General features: G+C 40.1%; 3 protein-coding genes across 7 annotated transcripts; all 3 read right to left on the bottom strand.

The window, feature by feature from the left end:
- Positions 1 to 68: 68 nt before the first annotated feature.
- On the bottom strand, positions 69 to 6,138 carry si:dkey-14d8.1 (uncharacterized). 3 transcript variants are annotated; one of them, XM_004548174.5, is made up of 7 exons: positions 5,926 to 6,138; positions 5,049 to 5,248; positions 4,755 to 4,847; positions 4,565 to 4,654; positions 4,318 to 4,428; positions 2,733 to 2,856; positions 69 to 2,575 (listed from the first exon to the last, which is right to left on the bottom strand). In XM_004548174.5, exons 1-7 carry the CDS (start codon positions 5,948 to 5,950, stop codon positions 885 to 887), a joined length of 2,334 nt encoding a protein of 777 aa, XP_004548231.1. In that variant the 5' UTR covers positions 5,951 to 6,138; the 3' UTR covers positions 69 to 884. The 3 variants fall into 3 exon arrangements, with proteins under 3 accessions (XP_004548231.1, XP_004548230.1, XP_004548232.1); XM_004548173.5 differs by having other exon boundaries at positions 4,565 to 4,657; positions 5,926 to 6,137; XM_004548175.3 differs by having other exon boundaries at positions 4,565 to 4,657; positions 5,830 to 5,962.
- Positions 6,139 to 7,758: 1,620 nt separating this feature from the next.
- Positions 7,759 to 13,588, bottom strand: LOC101480857 (uncharacterized). The gene is made up of 7 exons (XM_004548172.2): positions 13,449 to 13,588; positions 12,345 to 12,452; positions 12,131 to 12,187; positions 11,884 to 12,042; positions 11,312 to 11,471; positions 10,863 to 10,963; positions 7,759 to 10,601 (listed from the first exon to the last, which is right to left on the bottom strand). Exons 1-7 carry the CDS (start codon positions 13,458 to 13,460, stop codon positions 10,437 to 10,439), a joined length of 762 nt encoding a protein of 253 aa, XP_004548229.1. The 5' UTR covers positions 13,461 to 13,588; the 3' UTR covers positions 7,759 to 10,436.
- A 945-nt stretch (positions 13,589 to 14,533) lies between these two features.
- Positions 14,534 to 18,291, bottom strand: LOC101479983 (uncharacterized). Of its 3 annotated transcripts, none has more exons than XM_004548169.3 (7): positions 18,230 to 18,291; positions 17,551 to 17,643; positions 17,245 to 17,301; positions 16,984 to 17,142; positions 16,533 to 16,749; positions 16,317 to 16,405; positions 14,534 to 14,977 (listed from the first exon to the last, which is right to left on the bottom strand). In XM_004548169.3, the coding sequence occupies exons 1-7, from the start codon at positions 18,239 to 18,241 to the stop codon at positions 14,945 to 14,947; spliced, it is 660 nt and encodes a 219-aa protein (XP_004548226.2). In that variant the 5' UTR covers positions 18,242 to 18,291; the 3' UTR covers positions 14,534 to 14,944. The 3 variants fall into 3 exon arrangements, with proteins under 3 accessions (XP_004548226.2, XP_004548225.2, XP_014265080.2); XM_004548168.3 differs by having other exon boundaries at positions 14,534 to 14,982; XM_014409594.3 differs by lacking the exon at positions 14,534 to 14,977 and adding an exon at positions 14,989 to 16,179 and having other exon boundaries at positions 16,289 to 16,405.
- Positions 18,292 to 18,754: the final 463 nt, after the last annotated feature.

Raw genomic sequence — 18,754 nt, forward strand, 5'->3', positions numbered from 1 at the left:
ATTCAGAAGACAGTACGGTGGGCATATTGTTGTCGTGAATTAAAATTTAACAAAATACACCAGTGAGAGATGTTTGCCACAAATATTTATTTTACTGAAAAACATCACAAAAAATACTGAGAGTAAGTATATTTCTTTGGGGGTTACATAAACAAAAATGGAATTCACAGAACCTCATCACATATTTGCATAAGGTTAAATGGTTGTGCACAGATGAAATAAAGGTCTGTTTCTTGATATTACGTGAACACACACACACAAAACAACTATCAGTTTTAAATCACAAATACATGAATTATATCACTAAAACTATTTGAAAGGCTTACAGTTCATGTTTCATTTAAAAAAAAAAAAAAAGCATGTGGTGGAAGTAGTTTTAATTACTAAAATTTCCACAAGAATAGGACAAGTTAAAATGTTTCGTGGCAACACTACAGCATTTTATTACACAGCAGTTTATCTACAGTCACATGCGCTGAAATACTTTTGTTTATATGATACTCATCTCTTAAGTGTTTGCTATATTTAGATAGCCTCTTCAATAGCATGATGCTGGGAAAACATTTTTATCAATGAACATGACTTTTTTTTCTACATAAAATGATTAACAACATTTTAATTCACAATCAGAAATGCTCTTGGCTACCTTAATTTCCAGATAATGTGACATTTTGGCTAACTTCATCACCTAAAGTTAATTTGTCACATTGCCTTATTTTAAGAACATAAACAGTGGATTCTTCATTAAGATGCTCCAGCTAGTCAGGCACTGATTATAGCACGCTATAACTCTGGTCTGTAGAGTCAATGATTCCTAACATCACTTTAATGACTCAGTGCCTCAACATTAAAACACTTTTATTGAAATGTCAGCGTTTCTTCAGTTAATAATCATCGCTGACCTCCTCTTCCTCATCAAACTTCCTCTTGAGGGAGAGCTTCTTTTGCTTACCCCTGTGCCTCCGCTTACCGGAGAAATCAGGGTTGGCTTCTCTCGTGTGCAGCTGTTCGTGTTTCTTCAGAAGTCCGGGGACAGAGAATCCCTTCCCGCATGTGTCGCACGTCCAGGGCTTCTTGCACGTATGTGTCCTTTTGTGGACGTTCAGGTGGGATGCCAGCTTGTAAGTCTTCCCGCACACATCGCAGCTGAAGGGCCGCTCATTGGTGTGCAGCCTGATGTGGACCTTTAGATTGCCAACCTGAGTGAAGGTCTTTTCACATATAGTGCACCGGTAGGGTCTTTCTCTGGTGTGGATCCTCAGGTGAACCCTCAGGCAGTACTTGCTGGAGAATTTCTTTTGGCAGACAGGACATGGGATCTTTGCTTTGGGGACATGGTCCTGCTGGTGTCTCTTCAGGTCAGACAAATAGACAAAGGTCTTTCCACACTGGGAACAGAGATACTGGCGGTCGCCAATGTGGTAGCCCATGTGTCTCTTCAGCAGGCTGGGGACGAGGAATCTCTTCCCGCAGCGCTCACACATGTGAGGGCGATCTCTGGTGTGCCAGCGCTCGTGGTTCGACAGCTTGAAAGCCGTAGGAAAAACTTTATTGCAGTGCTTGCAAGGAAACGTCATCTGGCTTGTGTGGCACTCCATGTGTCTTTTGAAGTAGGTGGACTGCGTGAAACCCTTGTTGCAGATGTTACAAAAAAATGGCTTTTGCCCACTGTGGGCGAGAATGTGCTTCGTCAGGCTCTGGAGTTTTGTGAAACACTTCCCGCACTGCCCACAAGCGTAAGGACGAGATGCGTTGTGGGTCTTGAGGTGGTTGTTTAGGAAAGCCTGTGTTCGGAAACTTTTGTTGCATGCTGAGCAGTGGAAAGGCTTCTCTCCTGTATGAATTCGTTCGTGGTCCATCAGCTTGGACTGATAGGGGAAGCTCTTATCACACACACTGCAAGTAAACCTGTCGCCCAGAGGCCTAAATTGCTTTTTTCTTCTTATGCTTGGCCTTGCGTCATCTCCAGCACTCAGCCTGGGTGGAGGAAGAGGTGGCAGGGCAGGGAGTGACAGAGAGTTGGAGGCTATCTGTGACACCCACTGATGCAAAGTGACACGCTGAGTCTGGGGCTTCTGGCCATCTTTTGTTCCCGCACCATCTGCATTTGGTAAAGTGGGAGCAGTTTTGCACGGCACCGTAACTACCCTGAAAGGGATTGATTTCAAAGGCAGTGGCTGTGGTGCTGGTTTCTCTGCTTCTGATGGTGGCGGTTGGGGTGCATTATTCTCTTTGCTCTGCGGAGTTGGAGCAGGCTGTTCTTGTGCAGAACTCTCTTTCTGCACCAAATTCTCCTTTTGAGCTGCTGTTGTGACACTCCTTTCCTTTGATGCAGAGCTATAAAGTGTTTTAAAATCATACCGCCCCCTGCGCGGAGGACTGTAAATGTTGACTGCTGGGCTGTCAGGGTCATCTGAAATTACAGCCACGTCTTCGGTGTCACTGACGGAAGTTTGGTTTGTTTCTTTAGCTGTGACCTCTACTGTTTTTGGAGATTCTGGTGGTGGATCAACAGGTTTGGGCCGGAAGGCAAGTGAAGAGAGGACACAGTCGCCCACTGAAGACGAGATAGTGGCTGCACAAAAAGAAGTGCACATTTTTTAAATTGAACTGAACGAGTTATAATACCAACAAGCTTAGACACCCATATATCTGTTGTTATATTTTGATAAAAAAAGGAATAAAAATTAAAAAAACAAAAACTTTCAATCTTTACACAGCCTAAAGTATACCTTTAACACCAAGGAGTCCTTTGGCCTGCTGGTGTAGAAGGAGTGTCTTCAGATCCACTGGATCAGGGATAAAGCCTCCACATGCCTCCAGAACACTGGGCTCCGTTGAAATCATGGCACCAAGCTGAAGTTCAGGCATTAAAATTAATTAATGCTTCTTTCAGTTGCTTCCTTATAAGAAAAGACTCGGCACAGTGGATGGATGCACATTAGGGCTAGGCTATATCATACCGTTCACGATAATATCGGTGTAATTTTGGGCAACGATAGGAAAATGAAATATCGCGATAGAATATGGGTAAAACACACATGCACACTAGGTTTGCATACGCAAATGGCGGCGACGTAGAATGTGAAAAGCGAAAGCGGATCGTTAAATGAAACGGATGAACCAGAATTGGTTTGTAAAAATGCTGCAACTTCAATGGTGTAGAACTGGTTTGGCTTTCGTCCGTCAGATACACAACAAAGCACTATTTTTGGTAGCGCATGCTAGCGGGCCGTCGTTATTACCGTGTTTTTTGGAAAATACGACACACTTAAAATACATCCTTTGATTTTTTCTTAAAATCGACAGTGCCCCTTATAATCCCGTGTGCCTTATGTATGAATTCTGGTTGTGTTTACTGACCTTGAAACGATTTTATGTCGTACATGGCGCTCGAAAATCTGTCAAATGTTTTAGTACGACTTTGCTAAGCTACGAACCCGCACCGCTTGATGGATTGTCGGAGCGTAGGCAGGCGCCTCGCGGAGTGATACGTACTGTGCTTCAACACAATATTACCGTATTTTGTGTTTATCACCTCTTTTTAAGTTTTGTGGATGTTATACATGGTTATGCTGAGGATATGTCGGCCAATTTCCACTGGAAATGCCTTTTGGTTAAACTGTCAGCGAGGAATTTGCACTGTTACATTTTTATATAACTTTAATGCACATAAAAAACAGCTGCTTGTTTAAGTGAAAATACATTGATGGGGTTTTTTCCACTAATAAAGTTGTGGAGTTGTAAAGTATTTTGTCTAGTGTCAATTATATCGTTATTGCAAATTTTCAAATGTATATCGTGATAAATATTTTTGGTCATATCGCCCTGCTCTAATGCACATATTTGATTTGGCACAGATTTTTATACCGGATGCCCTTTTTGGCACAGCCCTTCCAGGGATTTGAGTCTACATTTGTCTACATTTTCACATTAGACAAATAAAAACCTTTAAATAGAGACTTTAAAATTTCTGTTATCAGTGTCAAACAGACAGACAATTAATTTTCTAACTCTGACCTACATTTATGATAAAAAATAATTAGGTGCTCCATTATCCATGGCGTAGAGACGTACAGCAGACACCCTAGCGTGTCTGGACACTTTAATGAGTGTTAAGATGAATAAGAATTATATTATTATATTGCTTTAGTTGTGGCCAATTACGGAACCGGATAAACACTCTGAAAGTCTGCAACAGCATGTTTTGCAACTGAATTTAGATCCTGAGAAAAGACATGTCGGATCTCTAAAAAGTAGCCCACCCTGCTGTGAGAGCCCTGGGATAAATGTCATAAATGTATCACAAAGGCATACCTGGGACAAATTGGGCATAGGAAGAAGTTGCTCCAGCTTGCACACTAAGCCTGCAATCAGAGTCTGCAGTGCTGTGTCAAACTTTGTGCCATACTGAACAGGGAACACTTCCTATTGAGGGAAAAAAAAAATGTTTAACCATGTTGTAAACAGTAAATGGCATATCTCTAAACACTATACTGACAACAAAAGAGGAAATACAAGGGTTACAACCAGTGCCTGTATAATACCACATTAGCATGTTTACCCTGAAGAAGCGCTTCCTCTCAGTAGGGTTTTTAAGCAGATTCTGGACCAGTACCATGAAATTTGTTTGCGATTTCTCCACTTCTGCATCCTTCTGCAGCAGAGGAAACACTTAAACTCAGATTTAATCCACGCATTTAAAAAAAATTGCAAATGAAACTTTCAAGCAGAATAGTTTTTTGCACACCTACCCCTGATAATGTGGAGACCTTTAATTTATTTATAAGAGTCTGTATCGCCTTAGAATCCGGTGGACCGTCTTTACGAAGCAAATCCAAAATGATCTGCAGCACAAGAGCACATTAGTCACCATACAGATTGTATTAACTGCCCCCCGCCACCACCACCAATTGTAGTGTAAAGGAGGCTTGTAAAAAATAAATAAATAAATAAAAAATCACTAATCTAGACTCATACAATTTATGGATTACTCTCAGCTTCATAATCATCAACTAGCATTTGATGCAGACACACAAACAGCTCACCCTTGCTCTCAGCCCCAAGATCAGCTGGGCAGTCTGTTTGAAACTCATGAGGTCAGGAACAGTCTGTACCACCATGGTCACAAACTCCTCCACTTTCCCATACTGCTTAACGTTTTTCTGCCGTACGACCTGCCAGATGTACGAATACGTCAGCTGCAGAGGAGATGCCATAAGGCGAAGGGAGGCCAAGGGAAGGGCACCTGAAAACGAGTTTGAAAACATTACGTTGCACAATGTGGCTCTTACTGTGCTGTTATGAGGCCAATATTTAAAAAAAAAAAAGTCATCTCCGGCATCCACACCCACAAACTTAGCACAAATCCGCCCTGTGTCAGTGATAGCAAATTGGCGCGTTTTGGTCATAGAAAAACTTCAGACGTTGTGCCATTTGTGGGGTTGTGCCATTGCTGCCTGTAGGGGGCGCTGTAGCGCAAGCGGGAGGCTTTTGAAGGCTGCAGAGAAGCCGCAGAGGGTCTGAAAAAGTGCACGCCTGCGTGTGCGTGTGCAATAGTGTAGAGAATGAGCGCCAATTTTCTGCAGAGCTGGATTCAAACTTCAAGTAGATGTTGGGCTCATCTTACCGTTATTCGTGGGAGTTAGCGTAAACGATAATATACAAAGACAAACGAGTGCATCCGGAGGATGGATGTTTTAATTTAAAAGCTTTAGCCTCCTGAGCTAGTTAGCCATGTAACTACTTGTCAAACAGCGCTCAAAAATATCCTGAGAGATGTAACTGCATTCAGGGTGGCTATAGGTTTAGAGGAAAGTGTCTGCTTACTGCAACAGATGGATGGCGTTGCATCTTCTTTTCTCACCGCCTGTCTCGGTGGCGGATAGCGACAGATAGCTTACAAGCGTTAGCTTAGCAACTTACTTGTAGTATGATAGCGTTTTTCCATACTGTGCTCAGGATGCGTCACCACTTCAAGAGACGGTCAACCGACAGCACCAGACAGACTGTAACAGTTTAAATCGAAATGTAACGTTTTTAAAGTAATAAACCGTCTTTAGCTTGAGCGTCAAGCCAGGAAGAATAATGGCGACCGCTTAGCAGCGGCTTTCCAAAACAAAAGTCCGGGTACATCCGGCGGATGTTCCTAAACAATATAAAAGCACCAAAATCTTCATTGTTCAGGAGGAGGAAGAAAAACTATGAAAAGTTTCTTTAAATTATTACAATAGTGAGTCAATTGACAAGGAGGCGAGCTTCATATAATGAATCCAGTGCAGTGTAAACCAGCATTAGGAACAGGCTGTGTATAAATATTCAGTTGGAAATCTTTTTGTTTTTGACTGGGACAAAAGAGAAACAAAACAACCCCCCCCCCCCCAAAAAAACAAAAAACAACTAACTGCTCATATACACTCACTTGCCCCTTTAGTAGGTGCACCTGTTCAACTGCCTGTTAACCCAAATATCTAATCAGGCAATATAAACCAAGCATTATATTGAGAGTCAACAAAGCAACGTAATATAAGTAACTTTTGCATGGTTTTTGCTACCAGACAGGTTGTTCTGAGTACAGAAACTGCTGATCTGTTGGGATTTCCCCACAAACATCTCTAAGGTTTATAGAAAATGGTGCAGAAAATGAGAGAAAATAACCAGTCAGCAGCAATCTTTGCTTTTGCACAATTTGAACCTTGAAGCAGATGGGCAACAGCAGCAGACCACACCAGGTACCAATCCTGTCAGCTAAGGACAGGAAACAGGCTATAGTTCACACAGGTTCACCAAAATTGGCCCAAGATTGGCCAGTGATGAGTACAAAATGCCTGGGTAATGTCACTGATGACTGTCATGTTGATGACAGTCATCAGTGACATTAATTAATTTTCATTAATTTTCAACATTTTAGATTTTAAATATTCTAAGCAAGTCTCTACCAATTCTTGCAAAATTATCACACCCTCCGGCAGTGAAGTTTGAGCTGCTTCCATCTGGCTGCAGACACAAATTACGGTGCAGGACTAACAAGTTTTCCTTTGTCGTTGCTGCCATTAATGTTTTAAGTGACAAACTGTGGAGTCCTGTTGTTGTTTTTCTTGTTTGTGTCTGATATTTTTCATTGCGCGCTTGTTTGCCGCTAGTGTACCACAAAATGCCCTTTGGGGATAATAAAGTTGACCATTTTTGGTACTCTGATGATATAGGGTCAGAGTTTGGCATAAACAACATAAATCCATCCAGCCTTTTATTAACAGTTCAGGCTGGTGGTGGCGGTGTAGTGCAGTCAACAAATCTGCAGTAACTGTGTGATGCTGTTATGTTAATATGAAGCAAAATCTGAAAGGAATGTGTCCAGCACCTGATGAATTATTGCCATGATGAATTAAAGCAGTTCTGAAGGCAAAAGGGGGTTGAATCCAACACTATCAAGGCGTACCCAAGGAAGTGGTGATTTAGCATATACACTATTTGCCCTATAAATTAAAAGGCTGAATATTTACCTAAAGCTTTTCAATATAACCTGATTTCTGCTGGCCATGGTCTGCAAGTAAGAAAATTAAATGGTCAATTAAAACTTAATTATTCTATATTATTAGGTGTGTCTTAAAGACATGTAAACGTCAAGTAATTCATCTTGTGTACACCAAATCTTACAAGATCTTAGGTGCTTTGTCGAAAAATGTAATCATTTATAGTCTAACAACATTTGGCCCAAATGCACTGTTTTGTTGAACATAACTTCATGAATTAGTTTTATTGCAACAGTCACAGAGACATTTTATGGGTGGTAGTGTTGTTTGTGAAGAAAAACAGGATGTGGAAAAATTCTCCAAATAAACCTCTGTCCCTTTGGAATAACACCATTCTCTCTGAATACAATACTTTGTTCAGAGGTCATGCATGTCGAAATATTCCCCGAAGAAGAAAAAAGAAAAGAAAAGAATGGAGGCCTTTTATCAAGCCCAGTGTTAAATAAACTTCACATGCCTGAACATGAAGTCTACCATTTCAATTACAAAGATTTCAGGAAGGCAACAAACTTGGTTCACTTTGATGACAAATCAGAATATATGCACAATACCGGCAGAACATCTGCTTAGTAGCCATTTATATGGATTAGCAAAAATAAAGTTCCTTAAAAAAAAAAAAATTCTATTGCAATGAAAACTACAGTAAAAGGCGACAGTATCGTATGCTGTATGCTAATTACAGATGTTACATCCAGCTTTTCCCCACTTTTGCCTCCTCAAAAAAAAAAAAAAAAAAAGAAAAAAAAAAAAAGGGGGGGTGAATGACACGAGGGAGATGAAACAACATTTTCTGATTATTTCACTGCGGTCACCCTATAGACAACAAACACAGCCACACCTTTACAGCAAGGTGCAGCATTGCCAGTTGGCCACTCTGCTTTAACTATGTGCCTCTGGAGGAACAGATGTACAGACATTCACAACACAGACAGAGAGCAGAGGAGTGAGACGGAGGCGTGTAATGTTGTCACCACGTTTCCCCACCCTCAAAGCCAGAAAACTTTTATTGGCTGGGAGTTAAACACCCACTGCTGGAGGGCTGAAGCCCAGAAACCTCCTGAGCACAGCAAAATGTGGAGAAAATAAGAAACTACAAGCAGAGGAGAGTGGAAAGGCTCTCTGCAAATAATTACACTGTAACAGATTTATAGTAGGTCCAATGTGGTGACTGACATCTTGTAAAATTTGCTTTCGTCTGGGTATAAAAGATACTGAACAATCAACAATGTTGCATGTGAATTATCAATATGAGGGGAAAAAAAACAGTTAAAATGCTCCTCCCAAACTGCAGCCATGTCAGTCAGATGAACTGTATAGGTGAAAAACCTCAGGAAAAACAGAGGAAATCCAAGACAAACAGTTTTCAAATATGGGGACAGTATCTAAATATAGTAATTTGTAAATGTGATCAGACCCCTGCAGTGCAAAATTATGGATTTCTGAATTTGGTGAGAGTTACAACGCGCTTTCCTTTCTGCGTTCACAGTATTTTGTCTAGCTCCTGTACATTCACGATATAATTGGGCGTGTTCATCATTTGCATCACTAAAACAGCTGGAAACATTTTTGTAAGTGAAACACGTAACCAAATAACTTAAATACTTCACACACAAATAACATGTTTTCACAAAATACAAATATGAAACCTTTACAAACAGTTCACTATAAAGACAACACTGTTTACACAAAGTCTACGACAGAAAGACATTTTACCAAAGATATATCCATATTTCATGGGTGTGTTTTGGAAGTTAATCATTCAAATACAGTCAACTGTTATTGAATACTAACCGGGCTCTGTAGGGTGCTTAGCCTGCGGTCTAGAAGGATTCTTAGCCTGTTGATTCATAGGGATCTGTGCACATCAGTCGTGTTTGTAACTGGCATTTCCTCCAGCCTACGGCCAGTTCTTTTGTGACGAGAACAAGCCCTCCTTATGCTTCTCACTGAGCTCATCCGTCCATCCATCTATCAGTCCCTATCTCCCTCACTTTCCCTCGTCCTGTCTGCACTGTCTCTCGCTCCGTCTGTGACACATGCACTACAAGAGCGCTCACACTCGGGGAGTCATGTTCTCATGACTGAACATGATTGACCCAGTGAATAAGGCATTAAAACCTCTAACACACTCACTGCGGCTGAGCAGCAGCTATAGATCACTGGGCAACGGCTTTGAAAATACAATGACTGGATTCAAAGTGCCTCTGGCGATGGCTATCTGCCATCTGGTCAGATCTTTGATACACAAAGTGGGACACTTGTTGAACTGCTCAGTGTGTTGTTTGTGAGTAGCAGGTTTGCAATTTGCGACAGATCGCAGATCATAATAATGTCAACAACAAGTACAGGACAGGCTGCGTGAGATAAAACGCAGCAACAGCATTTTAGTTGTTTCCTTTCAAGATAGCATTAATGTGACTGTACGTCTTTTTCTGCTTGTAGAAATCAGGTTGTTGCGAAGCAGTGAAAGGGCGGTCTTGGCAACCGCCCAGACAGAGTCATCAAGTGGATGACGTGTGATGATTACATGATTTTAAGCTCCAGCGATACTTTTTTTTTTGATTGCAGCTTCAAAGTGAAGCACAAACCCCTTAAAGATATTAGTCCAGAGTGTGAGGAAAAACAAACTGAATCTGGTTGTCACAAAATAGGCCAGCGGAACCCAAGGCAGGAAAATCTGTGCTTTGCCAGCCATTTTGAAAGATAATCAGCTACCAAAGAAGTGCCGATGGGGAATTTTGTAGTACACCTGCCTCCACAACAGCTTGGGTTTGCTCTTGCAGAGTAGCTGTGGACCCTGCGCTCAGATGAGTGAAAGCAGAGGAGACCACTCATTTATCCAGCTGACTGGAGAGTGAGTTGGTATGCTGCTGTCCAAGTTTTTCCTTCTTTATTAAACGTCCTTCATCCACTTTCATGTTCAGCAATCGCTTCCCGCTCTGGCTGAGCGTCAGCAGCGTGGGTGAGTGTTTGAAGTGGGATGGAGATAGACACAGTTGGGATCGTGTCAGAAGGTTCCATTTGGCTATTTTCAGTGTTGCATACTGGTAAACGCTTTCCAGACTTGACCTAAAAAAAAAACAAGGAAAACAAGAAAAGCACCAAGCCTGTGTTGGTCATACAGTTTCATATGACAGAAAGTAAATCTGAAAAGTGGGTTTTATTACGTTAACAGAGTCTCAGATTACTAATGAATTTTTGATGAGCTGTTAACCTTACAACTTCCTTCCTGGAAGTGCTCAATATAATGAGGGCACATTAACAGCCAGGCTTTTTTAGCCTAACCCACAAAGACCAGCAGACGGAAGCCTCAAGTCTAAATTCACTTACCAACCACACTATGAGAGCAACACAAGTGATGAAGGGGATGAGAACCAAAAGCAGGGGAGATCTTCTCGACCAAGCATCCCCACGATTCCCTTCATGAACCCCTGCAAGGAGGACGTTATTGACAATGTAACCAATCACACTTACACCTTAGAAATATGATAGAGGGCAGACCAATCCCCTTATTGAATGTGTGACAGAATACTCTGATGGAAATCAATCTTAGTTACAGCTAGGGACTGGTCATTTCAATACCTTTTGTTTTTGAGAGGTCATCAAATTACTTTTCTTTTTTTTTGTAAAGAAACGCTTCTGCCTTAAGGCTGCATATCTGATTACTGTACACAGCTGGATTCCTAATCCTAAACGAATGCCTCCCCCTCCAATAATCTACTTTATTTTGGAAGCTTTCACAAAAAAATCTGAACTTTAAATGCAAGTGAGGACTGTACCTGGTGTTTGTTCAGTACTAAGGCATGGTGGTGGCTCACAGGAGAAGTCAGTTGGTCCTTGAGCAGCAGTGTGTAAAAAGTCTCTGATGTAGTCAAAGTAAGGACCAGTCAGTAAGCCATGTTCCTGATAGTGACACTGGAAGCTCTGCATCGCCATTTCCTGTGGGAAATCAGACAACAAGCCAACCTTAAATACCTCAGTTATTCAATTAAATGTTCCTTAAAACAAGTCCCTCACTGTCTAGGTTATTACATTAATTTGGCATAAAATTAAGCTGCAGGGCTTATTTGCAAAACTAGCATAGTGTTAGTGTGTTTCCACATGCCCTGTAGGCCTGAACATTTCTAAGCGTTACCTGATGGAGATATACATACGAGTGCAGGCACCCAACGGTCTGCACAATATCACAGGTAACTTTGATTTTACAACATGTCGTGCTACACGCACACCAACACACTGCCAAAAGGGCTTTCTACCTGATCACTGATACTTTAAATTTTACAAAGGCACAAATTCAAGTACTGTTTGCAGAGAAGATGAGCAGCATAGACCACAGTGTCTCATTACCCACCAGCCTCTCGTGGTCTAAGGTGAAGCGTAAACTCTTGAGCATTGCAATGAAGAGGAGTACGTTGTCTTTGTTGGTGGAGATGGTGCCAAACGTGCTGGCCAGCTTCCGAAGACTTTGCTCCAGTGGATAGATATTTAACACCACCCAGCAGGTGCCAGCCTGAAGACGGAGAAACAGAACTATGAGCAGCTTTGATTCAATTCAAACCAATTTTATATTTGATTCTCTCACGTTGCATTATACATACCACTTCTTTGGGAATGTAACTAACAGGAATCTCATAATCATAGGGGATATTCTGCTTCTACAGAGGAATTAATGACAGGGAAGGATTTTTGTTTTTACTACAAATGATCAGGAATGGAAGCTCTTACAGAGATAATTTAACATGAAGCACAAAACAGAAGTTCATGTGTCAACGCACTATAAATATGATATGTATCAGTCTTGTAGTAACTCACCAATACTGGCAGCTTGTTCACATCATCAGTTATTGGTGACCCAAATTTTCCAGAGCAAAGATTCAAACTTGTTACCAGACTCAGGAGGAGACAAGGTGCTTTCAAGATCTGAGGGGGAAATGTATACCTTACATTACATAAGGTACAGCAATCGACATCTGCTGCGGTGTTGTTACTGAGCATTGATTTACCACATCCCTGAAATGAAAGTTGACCAGTTCAACCTCAGTGTTTTGTTTGAGGGTAGTGTGGTTGTATTACAGGATAATCAATTTCCCCCCCTTACTTAAAGGTGAGGATTCCAATGTCTTTGCCAGGCATAAAAGCCAATAAATAAAAGGCTGGGCAACATTTTAAGACTAGAAATGGAGCTAAATCTGTGGATCCAATTATTTTTAAATTTGATCTATAAACTATTTTAATGATCTGCTTTACCTAGTATAACCTTTTTCTCATTTTTGTCAATATTACAGTAAATTTACGATACATATATTTTAGACTGTCAGTGAAGTAAAGTGACACTCCCAGTTTAAAACTCACTGCTTCAAACGATAAACAATGAATTAATAAATGAATGTGCAAACTCGTTAGTGTCACATTTAATGCAAAATGCATTTTATCCTTTTATTAAAAAAAAAAAAAAAAAAATCAATTTTTTTACTCCTCTTAGCGTGTCACGTTACTGCCTCTTGAAGAGTGCTGCAGCAGCAGTACGTGCAGCATTTACTGTAGATCTCTTAATAACATTCAACTGCTTTTAAATGCAGCTCAAAAAGGAAGCATGCTTCATAACATGAACTTTTTGATGTAGTCCTGTAATGTTATATGATTGTAATATTCCCTTTATCAGTTTAGCACTTATCTAATAAAACAGTCAGCTTGAAGAAAACCACAAGGCTACATTTCTTTATAAAAAGCACAGTGGCATTTCATAACAAGTAAGCAGCTGACAAAAAAACAAAGAATGCAGGAAATGTTAATATAAAATAATATTCCTGTTATTTAATGAGCAAAGTTAAGAAAAATCAATGCCAGTATGGAAGCGTATACAGTTACACATATTACATATGTTAAAAACATTAAAAAATTAAAGGACATACTTACTTTCTTCCTCATATGGAGAAAGAATCCCAAGTTTCTCAAATGCAGTGCATGAAATTCAGTTTCTTCAGTCCAAAGACAGAGCTCATCTCTGTGTGTCTGTGGGTGTAATGTCCAAGCGTGTAGTGAAACTTGAGGATGGGCCGGCAGTCTGCTTTCACTTCAGACAAACTGGCGGACTTCTGACGTGTTGGAGTGGCCGCCTACAGGCTGAGTCATTATGTCGCACACTGACGCTGTCTGAGACTTTTCCATAAACTCCCACATATCAATTTGTTCGTCAGGATAAAGTGGGTGCTTGTTCTCTCGAGAGAATATTTCGCTTAGAATATGTCAAGGTTATTCCTCAAGCTGTTGTTTGGAAAGTGAAAATCAGATGAGGTAGTTCAGACGTTCAGCCGTGCTCTTTGATGCAGTACTTTTTGCTGTAACCTATTACTGTTTACATATTTTTTGATTATTTTGGACATACTTGGGCTCAAAAATACACATTATTGCATGTATAGGTGTTGCATAACCCACTTGTGAAGTGCATTTTTATACATTACATTATAGAAAGCAAGAATTCCATGTGTGGACTTGCGTAAATATACTCCAGTTAAAGGCCGATCTCTAACCACAGGGAAACGGCCAGTTGATGACAGTGTAATGATATTTTGATTTGAGGTTTCAATGATATTTTTAACTGCGACTCCCAAACTGAATCACCACCTGAATGGCTCCAGTTCAGAATAGCAGATAAAGAACCTGGTCTTTTCAGAAGCGTCAGACAAACTGATTTAAACAGCAGCCAGGATGAGAAGCAATTTTTGACAGCTATCCAGCCACTAATTTCTCCATTTGTGCCTTGTCCTGCCTCTGACCCGGAAATCATCTCAGCGCACAATCATGACGAACAACGCTAGGACTATACGAATAAGTTAATTTGTATTTAAAAATATTTGTCATTCAAAGAGATCTATTCTCAGTTTGTTCATGACAAATAAATATGACATCCATATTCTGTTTTCTTGTGCCATACAAAATGCAAGAACTTTCATCAACTCCATTAAGTGGCAGCAGTAAGCTAGTGGAGAGAAAGAGACACATTATGCAGCTGTGCATCATCTCATTTAATTCACATTGGTTCAAACACATAACTAAAGATGTCCCGTTTTGTTGCCACGGTTCCCCTCTTCTTGCTTCACTTGCTCAGATATCAGGTTGGAGGAAAAGAATTGAGAGATAAAAAACAAAACAAAACATAAGACCGGATTCTTGTGGCGTTGTTTGCGAGATAGCACCAGTTGAATTCCGCAGTCTCTCATACAGCAGCTTTAGTCTGTGCCTTGAAGCCATCAGATCACTCATTTATCCAGCAGACTCGTGCCAACAACAGAACAACCTGGAGAGCGAGTCGTTCTATTGCCGTCCAGTTTTTTTCCCTTCCTTCTTATTAATCATGCTTCAGAGAGGCAGTCGGAGTTTGGGTCATTTTAGTAGGTTGCATTTGAATATTTTCAGTGCTGCAAACATGTAAACGCCTTCGGGACCTGGACTGGAGAAACAAACAAAAAAAAAAAAGAGCACCCAAATAATGTTTATCATACAAAAACAGCCTCAAAGTACTGCTGAATTTTTGATGAGCTGTTGAACTTTAGAAGAATTGCCTTCCTGGAAGTGCCAACTAAAATGAAGACTCATTAGGAAATAGGCTTTATTAGACCACACAGGCCAAGAGTCTGTACAGCTGAGTTGAAGTTTTAACACTAAGGGCGATTCTCTTTAGAAGAGGTTCAAAATAGATACCCCAAATTAGGGTTTCTTTATCCAGAGAGGACCGTGCAGTCCTCTTTGAACTGTTAAAAAGCAGCAGCACAGCTGTGGTCCCGTGCTTTCTCAGCTTGCATTACGGACCATTTCTGCACTAATGCAGTTATCTGCCTGAATAACCGAAAGCCAAGAGTGCACTTCTGGAGAGGTTGTACACAGGAAAAAGAGTTTTGAGCTTAATGCTTATGCCATTGTGCAACAAGCCATCCATCTTTCACTGCTTATCTGGGTTTGGGTTGCAAGGGCAGCAGTCTGAGCAGAGAAGACCAGACTCCCCACACCAGCTCGTCCATCCGGGGGTGACACCAAGAGATTCCCAAGCTAGCCGAGAGATGTAGTCTCTCCAGCAAGTGTTTGGTCTGTCCATTGGCCTCTTCCCGGTGGGACATGACCACAACAACATACCTAGGAGGCCTAGTCAGTAGCTTGAACAATCTCAACTGCCCCCTTCTAATGTGTAGCAGCTCTACTCAGAGTTCCTCAAATGACTGAGAGCCCATTCTTAGAAGGAAACTCCTTTCTGCTGCTTGTATCCACGAACTCAAACTTGTGGTCACTACCAAAAGCTCATGACAATAGATGAGAATAAAAGTGCAGATTGATCAGTAAATTTAGACCGCTTTGCTTTTATGCTTAGCCCTCTTATTACTGCAAACGCTACTCCCAACCAACCAGACTCATGGAAGTAATGCTTCCTGTGAAGCTACATAGCATGTCTTAAAGGAGGTGTTACACCAACATGCACACAATTTTAATACCAAATAGGAATGTCTGGCAGGTTTGTTTAACATATTGATCATATTTTACTGATAAAAGTACACCACTATAAAGTGTTTTCTATCGGTATTAAACTCAAACGTTTTGTTGGCATTTATCCATAAGCCAGCATGGATGAATGAAATTGTTGACTCAACAGTACTTGCTGGGGGAAAAAAAACAAAAAAACGATTTGATGAACTGTTGCATTCTGTTAGAGATTTTACTCACTAATTTGTTGGGAATTTCAGGGCAAGGAAAGTTGATAAACTTACTGGGTTAGGGGTTTGATGGTTTACTCACCAGCGACAAAAACACACAAACAATGACACAAACTGCAATGGAGATGGTGACAAAAATCAAAAGCGTCAAGTTGTCGTCCTCCAGAAACTCTGCAAATGACAAAAAAAAAAAAAAAAAAAAAAAAAAAAATACACACTGAGTACACTTTCCCCCCCATTATTTTCTAAGTTACATAAAGCACCCAAGTCCGGTGCATTAACTGCATTAACATTGTACCTGGTGTTTGTTGAGTTCTAAGGTTAGGTGGTGACTGGGATGTTTCTTGAGGAGTCGTAAATGTTTGTCGAGTACTTGGGCACGGTGGTGGTTCACATGAGAAATCAAATAGTCCTCGATCAGCTCCACGTAAGAGGTTTTCCATGTAGTCAAAGTAAGGGCCAGATGGTATGTGCTGTTCCTGATAGTGGCAATCAAAGTACTGCATCAATATTTCCTGTGGGAATCAGATAACATGCTCATTTGAAATAACTAAATTACACAATTAAGTGTACAAAAACAAATTCTGCCTAAAACTGAGTTTCAGTGTTCTCTTGCACAGTGAACCAGTGTGCTTCTACAAATTAAACTACATCTCATTTTAAAACTATGCATGTCACAGTCCAAACGCTATTTAAAATAAATATGCTGTCAGAAATGCATATAATGAATGAGGTCGATGATTACCCACCACTTTCATATGGTCAAACTTCAGCCACACAGTTTGGAGAATTTCAATAAAAATAAGCAGGCTTTCTCTGTTGGTGGATTTGTCACCAAAATTGTTGGTCAATCTCTCAAGACTTTGCTCCAATGGATAGATATTTAGCACCACCCAACAAGTGCCAGCCTGGAGAGGCATGTACAAAAACCATGAACAACCTTTGTCAAACAAAAATAAAATTAAAAATAGTAAAAGAAATTTGCTCATATTTCTTCATTTCATACATACCACCTCGTTGGGAACATAACTAATGGGAACCAAATAGTCACTGGGAAGATCCTGCTTCTATAGGGGAAATAGGGACCATCAGAGAGGTTTTTGTTAAAAAAAAAAAAAAAAAAAAAAAAATCCAACAGAATTGTGATTAAAAATTAAAAATTTCTTTTATCCAAGCATAGCAGACCTCTTTGGTTATCATATTGTCAGAAATAAGAAAAAAAGATTTCTGTAAGTTCTCCAGAGGTTAACTCTGGGCCAAGAAAAGCCCCGCAACATAGAACAAATGTGACATACATCAAGCCTGTAGCAACTCACCAACAGTGCCACTCTATGGAGATCGGTTACTGGTGACCCATATTCAAAGCAGAGAGTCAAATTTGTCAAGAGACTCAGGAGGAGAAAAGGCACCTTTGGGATGAATATGAAAGTATTGCTACATCATACAGTGTATATGCTTTACATTATGTATAGTCATTTAGAGTTATAAAAATAAATTTGGGATTGGTGACGTTTGTGTGCAGCAGCAGAAATGAGATTTCACCGTAGTCTCACATTTAAGTCTAACAGTCCCAGTATTGTTTAAGCTATATAAATGTAGCTATATATAATTTTTTAGGGTTTAAAACAGTATAAAACTAGCTGATGACAATAAAATCTTGCTCTAAGTGCCACCTTAAATTTACTGTCAAATATAGCATAAATAGTACAGTTTGACATAAGCATGGGCCACTGTTTAAAAAAATTAAATTATAAGGGAATTCAATTAGTCACACTGTAAAAATTTACACAAGTTTTTATGTTTACTGCCAAGTTAGCTGGGATTACTTGTAAGAGTTGCTCTGATATTTTGTTAAAACCAAGATAGCTAGCTCTAGTTTACGTTGAACTTGCCAGCGGGCAAGCTAGCAGCCCATCCCAATTACAGTAGCATCGTTTTAAGTAAGATATGAGATCAAATCCCATCAAACAAGGTCTCACTGCCCGTTTGGCCTACCTTGACATCCATTACCAACACCTGCACCCTCTGACTGACAAAAGTGAGGGGGAGGAGCTGCAAACGGCCTTTTATGGAAACCCTTGGACGCAGGGAGGGAAACCCCATGAAATATACATTACTCTAGTTGCAAGATCTATGCATCAAAAAATAAAAAAATAAATATTATTTAATGACAATACTGTTTATAGCCACTTTATATTAAATGATTAACCATGTTTTTGTTTTGTTTTTTTGCTTTGTTAAAGCTCTCGTTAAAGTCATTAAAAGAATTTCATTGAATAAAAAAATATTGAAATGATTTAATTTCAATATGCCGTTAACATAATTTGATATTTAATTACATTTTTGGTTATTTTGGATTTGATTAAAGCTATCTTAAATTGTTTGTTTCTTTGTAGTTAGTTAATTTGCTAATATCCATTTCCCTTTTGTATCTATTTTTCCAAAAATTCTCCTATGTCAGTTCCCCAGACTTTGGCAGCTTATGGTTTTTAAACATTTTGCTGTAACTGCTTTCCCTTT

This window comes from Maylandia zebra, linkage group LG17, assembly GCF_041146795.1.
Source record: "Maylandia zebra isolate NMK-2024a linkage group LG17, Mzebra_GT3a, whole genome shotgun sequence".
NCBI lineage: Eukaryota > Metazoa > Chordata > Actinopteri > Cichliformes > Cichlidae > Maylandia > Maylandia zebra.

Excerpts from the sequence above, each read along its gene's own strand:
- LOC101479983 (XM_004548168.3), bottom strand. Across the intron at positions 16,406-16,532 it reads TAGAACTCAACAAACACCAG|AGTTTCTGGAGGACGACAAC; the intron begins GTACAATGTTAA and ends TGTCATTTGCAG. Across the intron at positions 14,983-16,316 it reads TTTGTGTGTTTTTGTCGCTG|TCCAGGTCCCGAAGGCGTTT; the intron begins GTGAGTAAACCA and ends TTGTTTCTCCAG.
- LOC101480857 (XM_004548172.2), bottom strand. Across the intron at positions 10,964-11,311 it reads TAGTACTGAACAAACACCAG|GGGTTCATGAAGGGAATCGT; the intron begins GTACAGTCCTCA and ends TCCTCCTTGCAG. Across the intron at positions 10,602-10,862 it reads TTGCTCTCATAGTGTGGTTG|GTCAAGTCTGGAAAGCGTTT; the intron begins GTAAGTGAATTT and ends TTTTTTTTTTAG.
- si:dkey-14d8.1 (XM_004548173.5), bottom strand. The coding sequence starts at position 5,950 with ATGGAAAAACGCTATCATACTACAA. Across the intron at positions 5,249-5,925 it reads AAAACGCTATCATACTACAA|GTGCCCTTCCCTTGGCCTCC; the intron begins GTAAGTTGCTAA and ends ACTCGTTTTCAG. Across the intron at positions 2,857-4,317 it reads CTATGCCCAATTTGTCCCAG|CTTGGTGCCATGATTTCAAC; the intron begins GTATGCCTTTGT and ends CCTGAACTTCAG.